Source organism: Eulemur rufifrons, chromosome 7 (assembly GCF_041146395.1).
Source record: "Eulemur rufifrons isolate Redbay chromosome 7, OSU_ERuf_1, whole genome shotgun sequence".
Taxonomy (NCBI): domain Eukaryota; kingdom Metazoa; phylum Chordata; class Mammalia; order Primates; family Lemuridae; genus Eulemur; species Eulemur rufifrons.
In genome coordinates, this window is record NC_090989.1 from 281,759,726 (window position 1) to 281,777,948 (window position 18,223).

General features: G+C 60.5%; 1 protein-coding gene across 1 annotated transcript; it reads left to right on the forward strand.

Annotated features, from left to right (window-relative positions):
* Positions 1 to 1,560: 1,560 nt before the first annotated feature.
* On the forward strand, positions 1,561 to 15,366 carry PLPP7 (phospholipid phosphatase 7 (inactive)). The gene is made up of 2 exons (XM_069474769.1): positions 1,561 to 2,090; positions 14,138 to 15,366. The coding sequence occupies exons 1-2, from the start codon at positions 1,640 to 1,642 to the stop codon at positions 14,500 to 14,502; spliced, it is 816 nt and encodes a 271-aa protein (XP_069330870.1). The 5' UTR covers positions 1,561 to 1,639; the 3' UTR covers positions 14,503 to 15,366.
* The last annotated feature ends 2,857 nt before the right edge of the window (positions 15,367 to 18,223 follow it).

Consider the following 18,223-nt stretch of genomic DNA (forward strand, 5'->3'; position numbering starts at 1 on the left):
GCAGAGACCCCACGTTGGGACTCACACAACCCTAAGAGGTGGGTACTATTATTCCCCTGTTACAGGTGGAAAAACCAAGGCGAAGTGACTTGCTCAAGGTCTCACAGCTAGTTGGTGGCAGAGCCACAACAGATGGCCAAGCCCCATCTATCTGACTTGAGCCTGTGTGCTAGTCCCTTGTGGCCAGGGAACACACACGCCCTCCCCTGGCAGCTTCCTGGGTGGGCTTCATGACTGGAAGAGAGGCTTCGGCCTCCTGCCTCCACCTGGGCTGGGCAGACAGGCTGTGGGACCCGGAATCGTGACACCAGGGAGTTCACTTCTGACTGGCTGGTCAGCTTAAGCAGTTTCCCCGCTCGAACCCAGGCCCAGCCAGACATAAAAGGGCTGTGGAGACTTTGGGCTCCCACAGGTCACTGGTGCAGGGAGGCCTGCCTCAAATCCCAAAATCTCGCTGGGCACTCTTGGGCTGCCCGCTGGGTTTGCAGCCCCTCCTCCCCGTCACCCCACGCACCAGCCAGACACCTGCGGGGCAGGCTCTCCCCTGCCTCGGGCTCCCCACCTGCTCCTCCTCCCTGGGGCAAGCCCTCCGTGGCTTCCAGACCAGACCCAGAGCCCAGCTCTGTGATCATTCGCATGTGTCATTCTTTTAATCCCCACTGAACTGTGAGATTCCGGGGACAGGGATGGAGTTGGTTGTGCTCTGCAGTGTGCCCAGCTCCTAGCGCAGAGCCAGGTGCTCAGGAACTATTTATGGGTGGCCTGAAGCTGCCGTAGCCCTCCCCCTTTGCAAAATTCTGAGTAACTTCAAGGGGCAATCCGTCACCAACCCATTCAGTACCGCTCCCTGTAATGGAAATCACATCTTACAGATTGCCATTTGATTGAACGGTCATGACTGAAGCTGAATTCAAGACTGATTAAAAAAAAAAAAAACAACAACAACAACAAAAAAAAAAAAGAAAGAAAGAAAAAAAAACCAGCCTGCCAGCTTAGTGAATACTGTCACAGAGGGAGGAGCTGGGCCTGGTCCCAGGGACCCAAGATGATGCTGTCAGTGACGTTGTTAACTCCATCTGGTGCTCGGAGAGGCCTCTGGCCTGGGCTCCACCGTCCGGTGCCCGGGACTGGGTCCAAGCTGCCAGGCCGGTGGGGCAGGCAGGCTCGGCTCACAGGGGTCTGCACTGCTCAGAGGGGAGCTGGCAGAAGCAGGGGTAAGTCCGGGACCACCTCTGCCAAGGTCAGAGGCCAAGGCCACAACAGAGTCCAGAGCAGCAGGAGGACTACATTTCCCAGCATCCCCCAAAGCCGGGGCTGAGCCATTGGCAGATTTAAATAGCCCAGGCCGGAGGCAGCCAGGCCGCAGCTGTGGGCTCCTCGCCTCCCCGGCAGCTCCATTGGCGCTGGCCCGGCGTTGGTGGGCTCGATTGGCTGCCCAGCTGGCACTGACGTCCCCCGGAGCCTGGTGGCAGCCGGAGGTAAACAGCCATGCACAATCCTCCACTCTATATTTAGCAGCTGCCCCAGAGAAGGCGGGGAGGCAGGCAGTGGTGGCGGCTCTCGGGGCAGCTCTTGTCTTCGGGGAGAAGGCCCTCGGAGCCGGGCTGGCACCAGCCTTCTGGGGGTGAGCGAGGTCACCATGCCAGCTTCCCAGAGCCGGGCCCGCGCCCGGGACCGCAACAACGTCCTCAACAGGGCTGAGTTCCTGTCCCTGAACCAGCCCCCCAAGGGGGCCCCAGAGCCCCGCAGCTCCGGCAGGAAGGCCTCAGGCCCCTCGGCGCAGCCCCCGCCCGCTGGCGACGGGGCCCGTGAGCGGCGCCAGTCACAGCAGCTGCCCGAGGAGGACTGCATGCAGCTGAACCCCTCCTTCAAGGGCATCGCCTTCAACTCCCTGCTGGCCATTGACATCTGCGTGTCCAAGCGGCTGGGGGTGTGCGCCAACCGGGCCGCGTCCTGGGCCAGCGCCCGCTCCATGGTCAAGCTCATTGGCATCACAGGCCACGGCATCCCCTGGATCGGCGGCACCATCCTCTGCCTGGTGAAGAGCAGCACCCTGGCCGGCCAGGAGGTGCTCATGAACCTGCTCCTGGGTGAGTGTGCCCACGCCTGCCGCGGGCCCCGGGGAGGGAGCCCCCTGGCCCGCCCCGGCCCGGACCGGCAGGGCCCTTGGAAACCGGCTGGAACACTCTAATGAGGTTAAGCAGGAAGGTGCCCCAGAAACGGGCAGGCCTCTCGCAGTGGGAGCCACAGCCAGGGATGCACAGACCGGGGTCTTGCAAACGTGGAGGCCGCGGGAGCCCCGAGGAAGGCCCGCTCTCCACAGAGGTCACCGCTGCCCAGAGGCAGCTGGAAGGGAGGCTGGGGCCAGAGGCGGTGGCCTCGAGGGAGGTGGTCAGGTGTCTGGTGGACGTCCTGGAGCGGAGTGTCACAGTTTGACGCCACCCCATGGTTGGGGTCGTCATTACTTCATTGCGCATAGACAGCACTTGTGAGCTGCCCCACGAATCCCCTCCCCCATTCAGGGACCCGCAGTCTGCCCGGGGTCCTCCCACAGGACCTGGGGCCCACTCTGGCCTCCCCGAGTCCTTTCCTGCTGCTTCCCCAGTTGTTGGTTTGTTTTTCCAAAGTCTTTGCCGCCAGCGTCTTTCAAATTAGCACTGCCCTGTGCCAGGTGCCACGTGGGACCCATGTGGAGGCAAGCCATCCCCTTCACCTGGAGGGGACACCCAGCCCCTGTCCAGCCCACCCTCCAGGCACCTCCAGATGCCCAGGATGCCCCAGGAACCTCTGCTTGCACCCTCGTGCCAGTCCCGCGTTGATCGCCTTGCCATCCCCAGCGAGGTTATTATTCAGGGGACAGGTCGGGCAGGGGCCTCAGGCAAAGCAAACCTTAACAAGGGGTCTCAGTGCCAAAAGGCGTGTGGGTTGGACCACTGCGGACTTCAGTCCCAGAGGAAGCCACAGTGAAAACATGCATCTCCCCCTCCGGGGTCAGAGTCCACAGGCCCCAGCTCTGTGGGTGGGACCTGGGGAGGAGAAACTCCCAGACACTCCCTGCGCGAGATGGCTGGGTCCGCTGCCGCTGGCGTTTTCTTGTTCTTATTGCTGAGTTTTTTACACTGCATTACTTGTTATTCTATCCTGAATACATAGTCCCATGAGGCTGTGCCATTTTCATTCCCATTTTACAGATCAGGAAACTGAGGTTCCTATAAATAAAGCAACTGGCCAAACCTCAGAGCTTGAGATTTGCACCAGGTTCCCCTGACAGACAGGCCTCTGCTCTTTCCAGGTGCCATGGGCTTGAGAGGGAGGGACAGGGCAAGGTGGCCGAGACACTGGGCCAGGGGCTCCCAGGGGCAGAACCTGCTCTCATCTCTGCTGTTGCGCATAGGACCTCCGCCGGGACCCCTGTGCTGGGAGTCAGTGTGTGCTGTCGGGGGACGGGCCGGGACAGCGTGTGCCTGCTCCTCCCTCCTCTTTCCCCGTGTGACAGTGGAGGTGGAGGCTGGACTTTGTGGAGGGCTCACTGTGTGCCGGGTTTTGTGTGAACCATATCATCACTCTAGTCTTCGCCACGGCCCCTGGAGTATGCGCTGTTATTATTCCCCATTTAAAGGGGAGGAAACTGAGGCACAGCACGATGACAAGCCCAAGGTCACGCGGCTAGTCCGAGATGGAGCTAGGGTTAGAACTGGAAGCAAGTCTAGCTTTGTTTTGCATTTTTCAGAGGAGAGGGAGAGGGAGCCGCTTCGGGCTGCTGGCGCTTTGGGCAGGGTGCGGAGCACGGGAGCACGCGGGGCTCAGGTCTCCCCAGCCACAGGCTCCAGACAGGGGCGAGCCCCGTAGGAGGGGTGCAAGCAAGCTGCCCCTCCGCAAACATTTAAAAGTTTGCAACCCAGTTGTTAAGATGAGGTTTCTGGGTCTCCCAGCAACCAGCTGCTGTGGGCACAAAGGTATTTGCTCCATAGGTAAAGAACAAGACTTGAGATGCCTCCTTTCTTAAATTAAAGAATACAGTAGCTATTTAAATCTTTAAAAACATCATCTATTGAGCTTCATTATGTACCAAATACTATGCCATGAGTGACCTGTGTTTTATGATGTAAAAAAGATCTTGATGAATTTCAAGGTCAATAGTAATATGCCCATTGTACAGATGAGTGAACTGAGACTCAGAAGCATCAAGCGACTTGCCTTCCCACACAGCCGTTAAGTGGCAGGTCCCAGAACCAAATCCAAGGCCTTCTGACTGCAAACCCCACGCCTGCCCCCGCACCGTGGGCCTGCAGGTCGGCTGTCTCACCCAGGTGTTTGCTGCACTCCTGAGCCTGTGTGCATTGAGCAGGAGGCGTGTCTGGGGGGAGGTTTTCCATCTTTGCATTCAGGTGCCGAGACCATGGAGAGATCTGGGCCTGGTGCAAAGCGGCCACTCAGCACTGGCCACTCAGAGCAGGCAGGATGGGCCTGGAGTCCCCAGGGGTCACTTCATGAGGATGCCGGTCCAGCCCCTGAGCTGGGAGAGAGAAACCTGCAGCAAATAGCCAAGGCGGGCTGTGATCCGCTCTGGCCTGCCCTGCCAGGGGGAGCTGTCCACACCGTGGGAGAACAGAGTCCCCGTGAGCAGCACCTGCAGGGTCCCACCTGCCCTTGAGTCCTTGGAGGGCCTGGGGCCTGGGGCACATGTCCACCCTGGACACAGGCACTGGGGTTGCACTGGGCTTTGTCCAGGTCCCTGCTCTAACCCTCACTTGCTGTGTGAACTTGGTCAAGTCAGTTCCTGTCTCTGAACCTCAGTTCCTTCATCCGTGCAGGGGGGCTCCAGGTCTGCGGTGGGGATTCGCAGGGAGCTGGCAAAGCACTTGGCAGAGCAGGTGGCACGTGCCCGGGGGTGGCTGACACCTCTGTTGTGGGAACTGCAGGGCCCAGCAAGGTGAGGGAGCCCTGCCCAGCCCCGCCTGCCCACTCACAGCCCCAGGTGTCTAGCCAACTCCCAGGGCAGTCCCTGGGCAGGGAGCAAAGCCTCCAAGCATCTAGCTGGGACCCAGCGTCCCCTGGGTCCTGAAGGAGCAGACATGGGAGCCTTAGGCGATGAGCGCTCCAGCTACTAGGCTGGCAAGGATCCCAGCTGGGCCAGGAGAAGTTCTCTGCATCCTCCCTGCTCGGCAGGCGGCCGTGTGCCCGCTCTGCTCTCCCTGCCCCCAGTGCACACTGGCAAGACTCTGGAAGCCTCAGGGCCAGAGGGTCTTAGCAGCTGGCAAAAGCCTGGACTCCAGAGGGAGCTTCACCTGGGGGCAAATTCCAGCCCTGCTGTGGGACCTCAAGTGATTTTGCCTCTCTGGACCTCAGTTTCTTCATCTGTCAAATGGGTTATTGGGACACTTCACTGAAGAATTACACAGAAAGTACCTGGCACTTGCTAATGGTGGTTAACACTTGTGAAACAATGATCATCACCACCATCATCATCATCACTGCCATCATTATCAGAAGTCCCAGGTCCCCTCCAAGCTCTTCACACCTCAAGACGACCCTGTGCCCCGCCTTGTCCCTCCCCTGCAGCACCCAGCTTGATGACCTCAAAGGGAGCCAGGTGGCAGGTGAGCAGGCCCATCCTGGCTCCCTCTCAGGCCTGCCTTGTGCCAGAAAATGGCCCTGGGTCTTGTGGTCTCGACCTACGTCCTCTATAAAAGTATCTTTGAGATTTTCCTGAATACTAAAACTATACATTTTTGTATGTCTTTTTTTTTTTTTTTTTTTTTTGAGACATGGTCTCGCTCTGTCCCCCTCCCCCGGGTAGAGTGCAGCAGCATCAGCCTAGCTCACTGCAAGCTCAAACTCCTGGGCTCAAGCGATCCTCCTGCCTCAGCCTCCCATGTAGCTGGGACTACAGGCATGCGCCACCATGCCCGGCTAATTTTTGTGTTTTTTGGAGAGACAGGGTCTCACTCTTGCTCAGGCTGGTCTTGAACTCCTGACCTCAAGTGATCCTCCTGCCTCGACCTCCTGAGGAGCTGGGACTACAGGCGCTCGCCACCACACCTGGCTAATTTTTTTCTATTTTTGTTAGAGACGGGGTCTTGCTCTTGCTCAGGCTGGTCTCGAACTCCATGTGTCCCATAGTATGTGTCAGAATTCCCTTACTTGTTAAGGCGGAATAATGTTCCATTGTATGGATGGACCACATTTTGTTTATCCATTCATCTGCCGTTGGATACTTGGGTTGTTTCCACCTTTCGGCTGCTGTGACCGTCAGTGTGCATGTACCTGTTCTGTTGGTTGTATCCTCGGGAGTGAAATGGCTGGGTCACAGGGGATAATAGTTCTGTGTTTCATTGCGGAACCACATACCATTTTCCACAGAGGCTGCACCATTTTACATTCCTCCAGCAACGCCAAGGGTTCCCTTATGTCTACATCCTTGCCAACATTTATTATTATCTGGTTTTTTAAAAATCATAGCCATCCCAATGGGTGGGAAGTGGTATCTCATTGTGGTTTTCATTTTCATTTCCGTAATGATTAGTGACGTTGAGCACCTTTTCACTATACAGCCTTATAGTAAGGAAAATTTCCTACCCTGCAAGGGTGAAGAAAGTGAGCGTCTGCCTTAAATCCTCCGCCCAGGAATAACCTCTGTTGCGGTCTGGGTCGCGTCCTCCGGACTTTTCCCTGCGCACATACTGACATACCGTGTGCTTCCCCTGTCGTGTTTCTGCCGCGCGCCTCGTGCTCCCGGCTGCACCTCCCTTTCCCTGGTCCCCCAGGGCCCTCACAGCAGCCACAAGGGGTCAGCTGTCCAGATAATCTGCTCCGGCAGCTCTGCCATCCCCTGCCCACTTGGCTCTTGCTCTCAGGGACAACTTAGGTGACAACCTTTCCACGAGGCTCGTGTGACCTGTCCCTAATTGAGGGATATTTAGGCTGATCCCAAATCTTCGCTGTCAGATGTGCTCCTGCTGGAGACACACACTGGCCCCTCAGAGTGGGGCATCCCCACGGTGACCCGCTTCACCTCCTGTCACCTTAGCGGGGCTCAGCGTACCAGTTGGTCCCTCAGGGAGGCCTTTGATCACCCCCAGACCAGGTCAGGGCCCCGCACACACTGCCCTGGCAGCCCCCCTCGCAGCTGGCACGCGGGAACAGGATAACTAGTCCTGCCAACGGGAAGGGTCTGGGTCACACCGTCCACCCCCACACCAGTCACCTCATTGCCCTGGTGCCCTCTCCCGTCAGGGCCTGGCGCTCAGCTGAGTGAGTAGACGTTCCATTGCACTGGACACTGAGGACCCCGATTTCCTTGCACCCCAGCAGTCTTCACAGAGCGGGGAGCTAGCTTTAGTGTGTGAATGCCTCGGGTGAGAAAAGGGAGGTTCCGTGAATTACATTTGCTCAGAATCACTCAGGCTGGGAGAGTTGGCAACAAGCCAGGATCCACAGGTCAGGTCCCCGGGCACTGAGGGTCTGGGGAGCAGGGGCTGCGTGGTCAGGAGAGATGCCGGGCGCTTGCGCGCATGGGCGCGCGCGCACACACACACACACACACACACAACACACACACACACACACACACGCGTGCACTGCACTCAGGCCAGCTGAGCAGAGGGCCCGATACCAAAGGACCGGCACGTTCCTGCCTCCCTCGGGGTTTCCCTTCAACCCAAGCTCTCTGCTCGCTGAATGCTCCCCAAGGGCTGTGTCCTTCCGAGACGCTGCTCTGGTTTTTTAAATAATTTTTATGTGTGTGATAACATATATGTAACATAAAATGTACCATTTTAAAGTGTACATTCAGGGGTATTCAGTACATTCACACCATTGTGCAGCTGTCGACACCATCCAACTCCAGAACTTTTCCATCTTCCCAAACTGAAACTCCGTCCCCATGAAACACATACTCCCTGCCTCCCCCAGCGCCCGGCAGCCTCCCTTCCCCTTTGTCTCTATGAATTTGGCTACCCTAGGGACCTTGTGTGAGTGGAATGTTTGTCCTTTTGTAAAAATAACATTTAAAAAAAAGTGCACAAACAATGCATGTTCCTAGTAAGAAAGATTTTAAGTGCAGAATTACAAAAAGACAATAAGAATCACTCATAATCCTCCTACCCGGCGAGAAGCTCTGTTAACATTTAGTGCAGTACCTTCCAGACTTTTTTCTCTGCATGTAGACACATTTACTCATGTCCGTACCTTACTCTACAAAGATGCCCTCCCACTGGGAACCCTGTTTCGGAACCGACCTTTGCCCCTTGGCGGCCCGCAGCTCTCCCCGGCTGTGAGTGCGCATGGCCTCCTCAGCCGCAGTGGCCGCAGGGCGCTCCGTTGTCTGGTCGCGGCCACAACGTGTCCCATCTGTCTCCTACTGAAGGGCACCGGCTTATTTCACATTTTTCAGTGTTATAAATAATGCTGCAGGGGACAGCCTTGACCACGAATCGTGCTGCATGTCCCTAATTACTTCCCAAGGAGATATTCCTGCAGAGGGAATCGCTGAGTCAAAGGGCGACGCGGTGAGGACCTCTGATGCTGAAGCCAGGTGCCCTTCGGAGGGTTTAGGCCCCTTCGCACTCCCCTCGGCAGGATTCGCCAGGTCCCAACCTCCCGGAAGCCGGAATGGGGGATTAGGAGCAGGGTCGACCCCCAGGCCAGGAGCGCTGGGACCCCTCGTCACAGCCCCAGCCAGCAGGGGACGCCACCCACACCTGTCCCTTCACCAGCCAACAGGAGCCCCACGAAGCCCCGTCTTTCACCTGAGCCCACCGCTTCCCACCCCACCCCAGCCCTGGTCCCCCGCAGTCCTGCCCTGCTGCTGAGCTGGCCCCACAGAGCGTGTCCTCAGGGGCAAAGCAGTCCAAACCCAAAAGGGGTCCACGAGGTCATCCCGCACCCCGCCCCCCGCACCCCGCCCCGACGCACACAGCAGACGGTGTTAGGAGGAGCTGACTCCACGTCCTCCCGGACAGCAGCTCTTTTCGGAGACGGCCTTGGCTCCTGTCCTGCCTTTATGCGCCAGCACTCTGGCTCCTTGGCCACCATGCCACCGCGGGCCCTGAGATGGGGAGAAGGGTGGGCCCCGAGGCAGGGCCTTGCCACCCCCTGAGGCCTTGGGAACAGCTGTGCTTCCTGGGGGAGGTGCAGGTGTCTCAGCCCCACCCCCGAGAGGGTCCGAGGGTGGGAGTTGTCGGGGCGCGAGGGCGTGAGGGTGGTCAGGCCGAGCCCTGACATCTTCCTGCAGGTTCCCGGGCGCCGTTTACGGAGCACTTGCTGCACGCAGCCCTCAGAGCAGGCTTCTCGCCAACCCCCTGACATCACTGAGGGGAAGGATGTGCCAAGGTCATGCGGTTCACAAGTGGCCGACCTTGAGGCGGGTCTCAAGTGGACCCTGAGTGCGTAGACTCCACCCTGGTGACCGCAGCGAGGGGAGGCCGTGGAGGTTGGGTGACTGGCCCAGACCCACAGCAGGGCTGGCTCTCACCCCTGAGCCTCCTGCCAGGTGGACCTTCCCCTCTCAGGGGTCCCCCTGCCCCCCGTCCGAGCCGAGGACGGGATGCAGGTCAGCAGACTTGATGGGGCCGGGCGGCAGGGCTCACGGAGCCCTGAGTGATGGCGCCATTTGCTTCTATTTCTGGGCACCAGACGATGTGCTGACGGTGCCATAATCACAGTCACACCAGGGCAGCCGTGCTGGAGGAGGGGACAGGCCCTGCAGGAGGGGCAGTAGGCCCAGGAGGCCGTGGGCTCTGCTGGGGTCTATCCTGAGGCTTGAGTACGACGGCGCCACTGCCTCTTCCGTTTATAGCTCCCAAGACCAGCGGCTGCGGCGTGGTGGGCCACAGGCTGGTCACAGCTGGGACAAAGTAACTCTCTAACGATTTGTTCACTGCCCACCCCCTTCTCAGCCACATGGGACCCCCGCCAGCCGAGCTCACCAGCCCCAGGCCTGGCACGTGCCTGGCAGGCCCAAGAACCGGTGGCCGAGTGAATGAATGAACCAGGCACCAGTCCTCTTGGGGCACAGGGCAGAAAGGGGCAGAGTCTGCACCTCACTGTGGCCTCGAGAGGTGGAAGCAGCCAGAAATAGCAGCGGCTTCCCAAGGGCTCAGATATGGCGGGAGGGGGTCTTACTTTCTGCTCCTACAGCAGAAGGCCACAGACAGGGCGATTTGCAAAGAATAGCGGTCTGTTTGGGCCACTGTCCTGGAGGCTGGGAAGTCTGAGATCGAGGGACCTTCAGCCACGTCATTGCACGATAGAAGGCGTCACAGGGCAAGACCTTGCAGGAGAGATCGGAGGGTGGGGAGGTGGGGAGAGAGTAGGGGCTGGACTCATCTCCCCTCAGGAGCCCCCTCCCTCAACAACGCCACTAATTGGCGCGAGGGCAGAGCCCCCAGGACGCACCTCCCAACACTGCTGCCTGGGGGATTGAGTTCCCAACACGTGAACTGCGGGGGACACGTTCAGACCATAGCGTGGGGTTTGGAATCACGGGAGGTGGGCAGTCCAGAAGCCTCCCTGGGGGCAATGGAGGGTCCTCAAACTGAGCTCCAGACGCAGCCCCCCCCACACACACACCCCTAGCTACAGCCTCGTCTGTTTCATATACTGGGTCCTTATGCTTTTCTGGGGAAAAAAATGTTTTGATGCTAAAAAATCTGAAAGGTTTGGGTCTAGCTCAGTCCTTAGCATGTGGTGCCCGACAGCCCATGCGGAGATGGGGCACGTGGGGAGGTCGAGGCACCAGGCCGCCCTGTCAGAGAGAGGCCTCTGGGTGACCCAGTGAACTCCCTCCCTCCCCCATTCCTCCTTGAACCCAGCCGCCTTCCACGGGGCACCTGTGCCAGGAAGGCAGATTTTAACCCCCTCAGCTGCCAAGCCCTGGTTTTCCGATAAGACTGGTTGCCAGCAGGACAGATGGCCCGCGCCTTCCAGTGGCTGCTGTCATATTTTGACCTACCTTGGGGCCCAATCCTGGTCCACATTAACCAGGCTCCGACAGCGCTCCTGGCACCCAGATCCCAGCCAGCAATTGTCCACCGACACCGGGGCGGCCCTGGCCCGGCCCGGGACTCTCTGATTCTGCCTTGGGTGCGGAGTCTCGGAGTCTGGGCCAGATCATTCTGACCCTGCTGAAACCTCAGAGGAGAAAACGCTTTTGCTGATGCGCTGCTTGACGCCACGCAGGCTCCAGGGTCAGAAGTCCTCGCGCTGCCCCCTGGCCGGGCCGGGACTTGCGAGAGGAACGATGGCAGCAACATGCCCTGGACCGCGCGTCCCGGGCTGTGTTAAAGGCCTCACACGCACGCCTTAGCTCGTTGTGTCCTGTGACAGCCCCGTTGCAGGTGAGTAGGCCAAGGCTCCCAGAGGTGGAGGAACTTGTTCTTAATTAGCACGGTCGACCCCCCAAGCCAGAAGCACCAGCACCCTCCTCACCGCCCCAGCCACCGAGGCTTGAACCCACCGTGACGCTGGAGGCTTCGCATTTAACACCCTCCCCAGGTGGACAGAGCCTCCTTGTCTGGAGGGGCAGCTGGCCCCTCCTGGCCTGGCCTCCTCAGCTGCTCCACTGGGCCGGGAAGTCCCACGGCAGCGCAGCCACCTCCCTCGGGCTCCGCCTGCCCTGGGGACCTGGCAGTCCCCCATCCGTCTCTCCTGCTGGAACTGTGACCTCCCCCAGGATCCAGGTGGCTCCAAGCCTGGCCATGGTCAGCAGCACACAGGCTGGTGGCCACATACCTCCCGGCCACCTCCGGGGAGCAGACTGCCATGGCATTGGCCGGCACGTGTGGAACAAGGTCCCCTCCATCCCCCAGTCTCCTCCCCCCTGGGCAGCTTCTCTGAGCACCTGCTCCCTGGGTCGGCTCGGCCAGCCGTGGCCAGTGCGAGGCGAGCCCGGGGGAGGCCGGGGTTCAGACCTGAAAAGGGGAGACCGGACTGCGAGCAGCACCCCTGCGACGGGCAGGGAACAGGGAGGCCGAGAAGTCCGAGCTAACCGCCAGGAAGGGCCTGGAGAGGCGTGTGGCTGGAGGCAGGTGGCCGTGGGGGTTAAATGCTGACACCGGGACCCCTCAGCCCAGTGGAGTGGCTGAGGAGGTGGCGTTTGGAGCAGAGCAATGGCTGGCGGGCAGTTAGGCACCCCCAGCGCCTCGGACTCCACAGCATGGGAGGCGGGCGTGTGACGTGCTAAGACTTGCAAAAGCAGGTTCCAGAACAGGGTCTGTAGAGCATGTTTCAGCGTTCCTCAAATCCACACTCTAGAGGGATGGGCGGGTCTGCAGCAGTGGCCACCTCAGCGTGGCGGCGTTACACGGGATTTAAACTCTGACTCCTGTTTTCTGCTCTGCAAACTTCTTACAGTAAACACCATCTATTGTGTCTTTTTTTTTTTAAGGTCGTTTTTGGGGTTTTTTCCATTTCAGAGAAAGAACAGTTGCTGAGAGCCAATCATTCTGATAAACGCGGCAAAGTTTTCTAGGAACGCTCCCGGCGCCGGCTGCACTGAACTGCCACTTAGCAATGACCCCCACCCTCAGCCGGCACTGCTGGTGGGCCAGGCACTTGGGGGCACAACACGACTGGTTTGCTGGGACCTCCCCGCCTTAGCGCTGACTGTCTTGTGTCCTGGGAAACTCGTCTGTCCCAGCAAACCCGGAACAGTTGGTCACCCTGCAGGCTGTGTGCTGGGCCTCCTCTGGGAGGTGAGCAAAGCTCGGTGACTTGTCCAAGGTCACACAGCCGGGAGGCTCCAGGCTGTGACGCTTGTGAGCTTTGCCACCACACCACACTGCTGTGTTGGCTTCACTGTCACTGAAGACGGGCTTACAGGTGCTGTGACCTCACGGGGGTCACTGAGGTCACCTGAGGCCAGGGAAGCAGGGGGAGGGGCACAGGCTCCCTGAGGACTCTGCACCTGCCCCGGGGTGCTGCTTGGCCTGCTGCTGCCACCTCCACCCCCAGGTCAGAGGGGACGAGCTCCAAGGGCCTTCCTAAGGATGGGGAGGATTTACTCAGAGCCCCCAAACTGGCTGCTGGGTGCCACTGATCAGCTGGGTGAAACCAGGGCCCTGGCATGGTGCCTTCATTTAACAGCACAGAGAGGCAGAGCAGCTCCCCGAGGCTGCACAGCAGGTGGTGGCAGAGACATGGAGACCCAGGGAAAGAGCCCCGGCTGTGAGCCTCAGGCCGGTAATGTCACTAACACTGGGAGACTGTTGCTCTGCGTCTGGCCCCAGGGATAAACCTAGGAGGAGCAGGCGTGGCCCTGCCTTCCTGAACAGATGGCAGAGGAGGGGAGGGAAGCCGACTCTGACCCATGACCCGATGGCTTCCTCAGGGCCCGCCGGGCAGGTGCCGTGAAGGGAGGACTCAGGCGTGCAGCAGGCAGGATCCCGGGCCTGGCCCGTGTGGGGCCAGGGCAGCTCTCCCGGAGGTGGCGGGTGGGGGAAGGGTGGAAAGAGGGAGCAGCAGGTACGAATGCTGCGCGCCCCACGGCTTCGTCTTGTCCCCTGTGCAGTGAGGATGAAATGGTGCAGCTACTGTGAAGACACTGTGGGTTTCCCCAAAAGTCACAGCTAGGGCCACCATGCGAACCAGCAGTCCCGCTCCGGCTGTATCCCCAAAGGAGCCCAAGACGGGTATGCAGCATCACTCACCCCAGGTGCTCGCAGCAGCAGGATTCACGGGAGCCCAAAGGTGCAAACCACCCAGCGCAGGGCCCACGCGTCAGCACTGAGACCTTCCCGGTGCCCGTAGCTGCCGGGGAGACCTCAACCCCCACGCGCTTTGGGCACCTTTGTTGAACACCTCCCAGCCGTGGGCACAGTGGGTCCTCGCTGTGTGTAACGCGGAGCACACGTGTGACAGCGGGGGGAGGGGTAAGAGAAAAATCGGGAAGAAAATGTGTCATTAGGGGGGCAGGGGGTGAGAAACGCCCTAAGAAACGGTGAAGCGGGTGGGGATGGAGAGTGCGGGGCGTCTCTGCCAAAGCGAGGGGTGCCGGTGGGAGCCGCCTGGGTGTCGGGCGGTGAGGGGGGTGGGGGCTGAGCGGAGCCGGCGAGGGTGGGGAGGTCTCGCGGGCCGGGCCCGCAGCTGGCCTGGCCGAGGCCCTGACGGCCCTGGGGCCTGTGTCTCCCGCCCGCAGCCCTGCTCCTGGACATCATGACGGTGGCCGGCGTGCAGAAGCTCATCAAGCGGCGCGGCCCGTACGAGACGAGCCCCGGCCTGCTGGACTACCTCACCATGGACGTCTACGCCTTCCCCGCCGGCCACGCCAGCCGCGCCGCCATGGTGTCCAAGTTCTTCCTCAGCCACCTGGTGCTGGCGGTGCCCTTGCGCGTGCTGCTGGTGCTCTGGGCCTTCTGCGTGGGCCTGTCACGTGTGATGATCGGCCGCCACCACGTCACGGACGTCATCTCGGGCTTCGTCATCGGCTACTTCCAGTTCCGCCTGGTGGAGCTGGTCTGGATGTCGTCCAACACCTGCCAGATGCTCATCTCTGCCTGGTGAACCGCCTGCCGCAGCTCCGGGACTGGGTGGCCTGAGGAGGCAGGGTTGGCGGCGGGTGGCGGGGCCGACCCTGGCGGCCCAGGGGTGGAGCCAGCCACCCCCACCCCGTCTTCCCATCTTGGCTGCAGGCTGGTGACCCAAGGCCGGCCCGCCCCGTGACTGTGACCGGCCTGTGCCATAGCACCAGGCCTCTTGCTCGAGTCTCCTCTCTGGGCGGGCCGGGACCCACCGGTGGGGACAGCCCGATTTAGCTTCTGCTCTGGAGATAACCGTCCGGAATCGAGATGCTGGGAGGGGCCGAGCCGTGTCTTGTCCTTTCATCGTCATGACTATTGAGTTTTTGGCTGTGCCCATCACACCACAGCACGATGCCAACTCACCCCACCTACCGCCTGGCGCAGGTGCCGTGGCCGTCAGCTTAAGGCAGCACTTTCCAAAGGGGGCCCTGCAGGACACCGGCCTGCAAGATGCTTGGGGCGGGGGAGGGTTTTGTGGTCCAGTAAGTTTGGGAAGTGCTCACACTCTGCCCCCATTTTGGACATTGACAAGGGCCGTTGTTGCCATAAAGACTCTGATAAGTTCCATAGAAAAGCTTCTTGCTGAGCCTCGTTCAACCCATGTTTCCTAAACTTACTTGACCACAGAACCCTTTTCTTAAGGAACCTACCAGCCCCCAAGGAACCACTGTTTCCTCAAGCGCATTTTGGGAGCTGCTGCCCAGGAGCCAAAGGGCCTGCGTGTGAGCCGGCCTCTCCCAGCACCCGGCCCAGGGCCTGCGGAGACCAGGTGCACACGCCACAGCCCGTGGGCGTCGGTGCGGTTTTGGCCCTCAGAGGCCGGACTCCATGTGACCTAATAGGTCGTTTCCAAGTCAACTGTTCATGGATGTGCGTTTCATGGGACAATACAGGTGACATGCAAATGGACCCTCTCCTGTGCGGTTCTTCCCTTATGTGACGCAGTGGCTCCTGGCAGGGTGGCGCTCCCAACAGGAGGGCCTCTGTCAACACGGTGGGGACTGATCTCTCTGGCCCAGACAGCACCACGGTGCTGGCGGTCAGGGGGCAGTGTGCACGGGCTGGCTGGTCCCTTATCCCTGAGGTCACTGTCTGATGCCCTCCCAGCCCCCAGGCTGGGCACTGGCTGTTCCACCCAGGCCTGGGCAGTGGGCTGGTTGGGAAGCCCTCACCTTGGTGGTGACCGGCCATAAGCCTCTCACTCCAGCCTCAAGCCCTCCCAGAGCCCCTCCCCACTCCTGGCCCACTGGTCCCTGTCCCCCGGGAAGTGGACCAGTGACCAGGCAAACACAGCCCAGCCTGACGAGAGCTGCAGTGAGAGACGTGTGGGACAGAGAGCTCAGAAACGAGGCCCCTGAGCCCAGCCCAGGGCGGCAGGGCAGGGGACCGGGAGGGGAGTCCAATGGAGATGGAGGGAAAGGGTGGAGTGAGCAGGGAAGGAGGGGGAGGAGGACCTTGGCAGAGGGAGGAGAGGGTGTGAGCCAGGAGGGCCACCGTGGCCTGTCCCGGATCCGCAGGAAGCTCAGGCAGAGGCCCGGAGCTCCCCGAGCCAACACGTTGTGTGTGAGCGCTCGGCCACAGCTCACAGCAGCCCTCTGACGAGGGGTGATCAACGAGCCCATTTCACAGATGAGAAAACCGAGGCCCTGAGAGGGCAGGTAACTTGCCCAAGGTTGCCCAGCCAGGAGGCAGCACAGTGGGGCGTGACCCCATCTGTGTGGGGTGACCAGAAATCCTCAGTGTTCCTGGGCTGTGTAACTCGGCTGTCTGCCTCAGACGTCACATGGCCTTCTCCCTGTGTCTGTGTCTGTCCCCCTGTCTGTGTGTCCCCTTCTCACAACAACAGGGTACTGGCTTCGTATGACCCTACACCAGGACAACCTCATCGTAACTTACATCTCGGTCACATCTACAGAGACCCTATTTCCAAATAAGGTCACATCCTCGGGTGCTGGGAGTCAGGACACCAACATATCTTTTTGGGGGGAGGGGACATATTTCAACTCATGACCCACAGGATCTTTTGGGGGAGGAAACAAGGTTCTGTCCCAGCCAGCCCCACAGGTGGGGCCTCCCAGGCCCAGCCCGCTGGCCCGCCCTCCTGCTGCAGGGACTCCCCATCCTCGATGGTGGGGTCTGCCCGGGGCCAACGCCCCTGCAGACAGGACCCAAGACCCCACTCACTCTCCCCAGGGCCCCGGCTTCTCCCACGTCCAGCCCGCCGGGAATCTGCCCCTTGTCTTTGTCCTGAAGGAGTCAGGAGTGCCGGATCCAGCCGGGCCACCACAGGTCAAACCCCAACATCCGACCCTGAACCCGGGCTGGGTAAAATACCGTCTGCACGTTCCCACGGGTGTTCAAGGGCGGCGCCTTCCCAGATGCTGAGCAGAGGGTGAGGGCGCCTTCCTCCTCTCCCCGCCCCCGCCCTCCGGGATCTGTCATCCGCAGGGAGTCCAGCTCCAAGTTTGAGCTGGGGACAGACTTCTGCCACCCGAGGCCCCCATGCCTAGCAAGGACACGGGTCTCCAGGGGCTCTGCCTCTGCGGGCTGTGCATAGGTGGGTGAGAGAGGGTTTCTGAACAATGGAAACCTCTCGGCAGATCCTCTGGGGCTTGGAGGGGGCGGTGCAACCCCAAGAATGCCTGGCGAACTGCTGGAGGAAAGGCTCCGGAAGGCAGTCGGCTGTGCCTGGGAGCCAGAGCCCGTGGGATGGTGGCAGCAGCCGGTGCTGGCTCAGGCCAGCGCCAGCACTTCCCGCCAGTGCTGACGTCCCCTCCCGGAGCCTTGGTGTCCTCATCCGTCAAAGCGGATGACAGCGCTTCCCGTGGGTCGCTGTGAGACTCATGGGTGCCCTCCACACGGGGCCTGGCACGGCGTGGGGTCCACGCTCCACATCAGTGTCTGGGTTCCTGGCATCGTCGGCCCTGGTGGTGAGGAAGGAACCAGGAGATGTCCACGCTGGCAGGGCTGTGGGCCTGAATCTTGGACTCCATGGCTCTCAGACTCCAACGTCTCTTCAGAATGTGAACTCTGCGGCCCCTCCCCACGGGGACCCGAGGGCTGGGAGGAGCTGCCACCCTCCAAGATGACAGGTCTGGGGGCACCTGCAAGAGCAGAGCCGGAGGGGAGGAACAGGGAGGGGAGGCTGTGACTTCACCGGACCTGCCAGCCCTCCCGTCCTGCGGAGAGCCTGAGCGGGAGGTGGGCGGGCGGCAGGTTGGGTGACAGCTTCGAGCACCCTAGTCTCGGGACAAGACAGGACCGCATGTGTGTTCACAGGCCTGGTGAATGCACTGTGGTGATCAAAGCCAAACACTGTGCCCACGTTTTATGGCGAATGCCACTGCCGCGCAGCCGGGATAAACCCCACGCGATCAGGACACGCCACCCTTCCAGATGTTGCTGCTGGGGTCGGGCGAAGAGCGTGTTCGGGATCCCGGCACGGATATCCGCGAGGAATGTTTGCGTGTCTTTCTTGGTTTGTCTTGTCCGTGTCTCTCTGGTTACCTGGGTCATTGGCCTCTTCCGTGTTTCTGGGGGTTCGTGGCAACTGGTGTCGTTTCTTCTTCACTCCTCAGACCTCAGATCCCCCTCTTGCCCTGCCTCTTGGAAATCAGCCTCTTCACGGGGTGACGTTCAATTCTGTACCGTGACTGGAGGGCAGGGATGAGGGGTGGGGGTGTCCTGTGGGCCGGGCTGTGCTG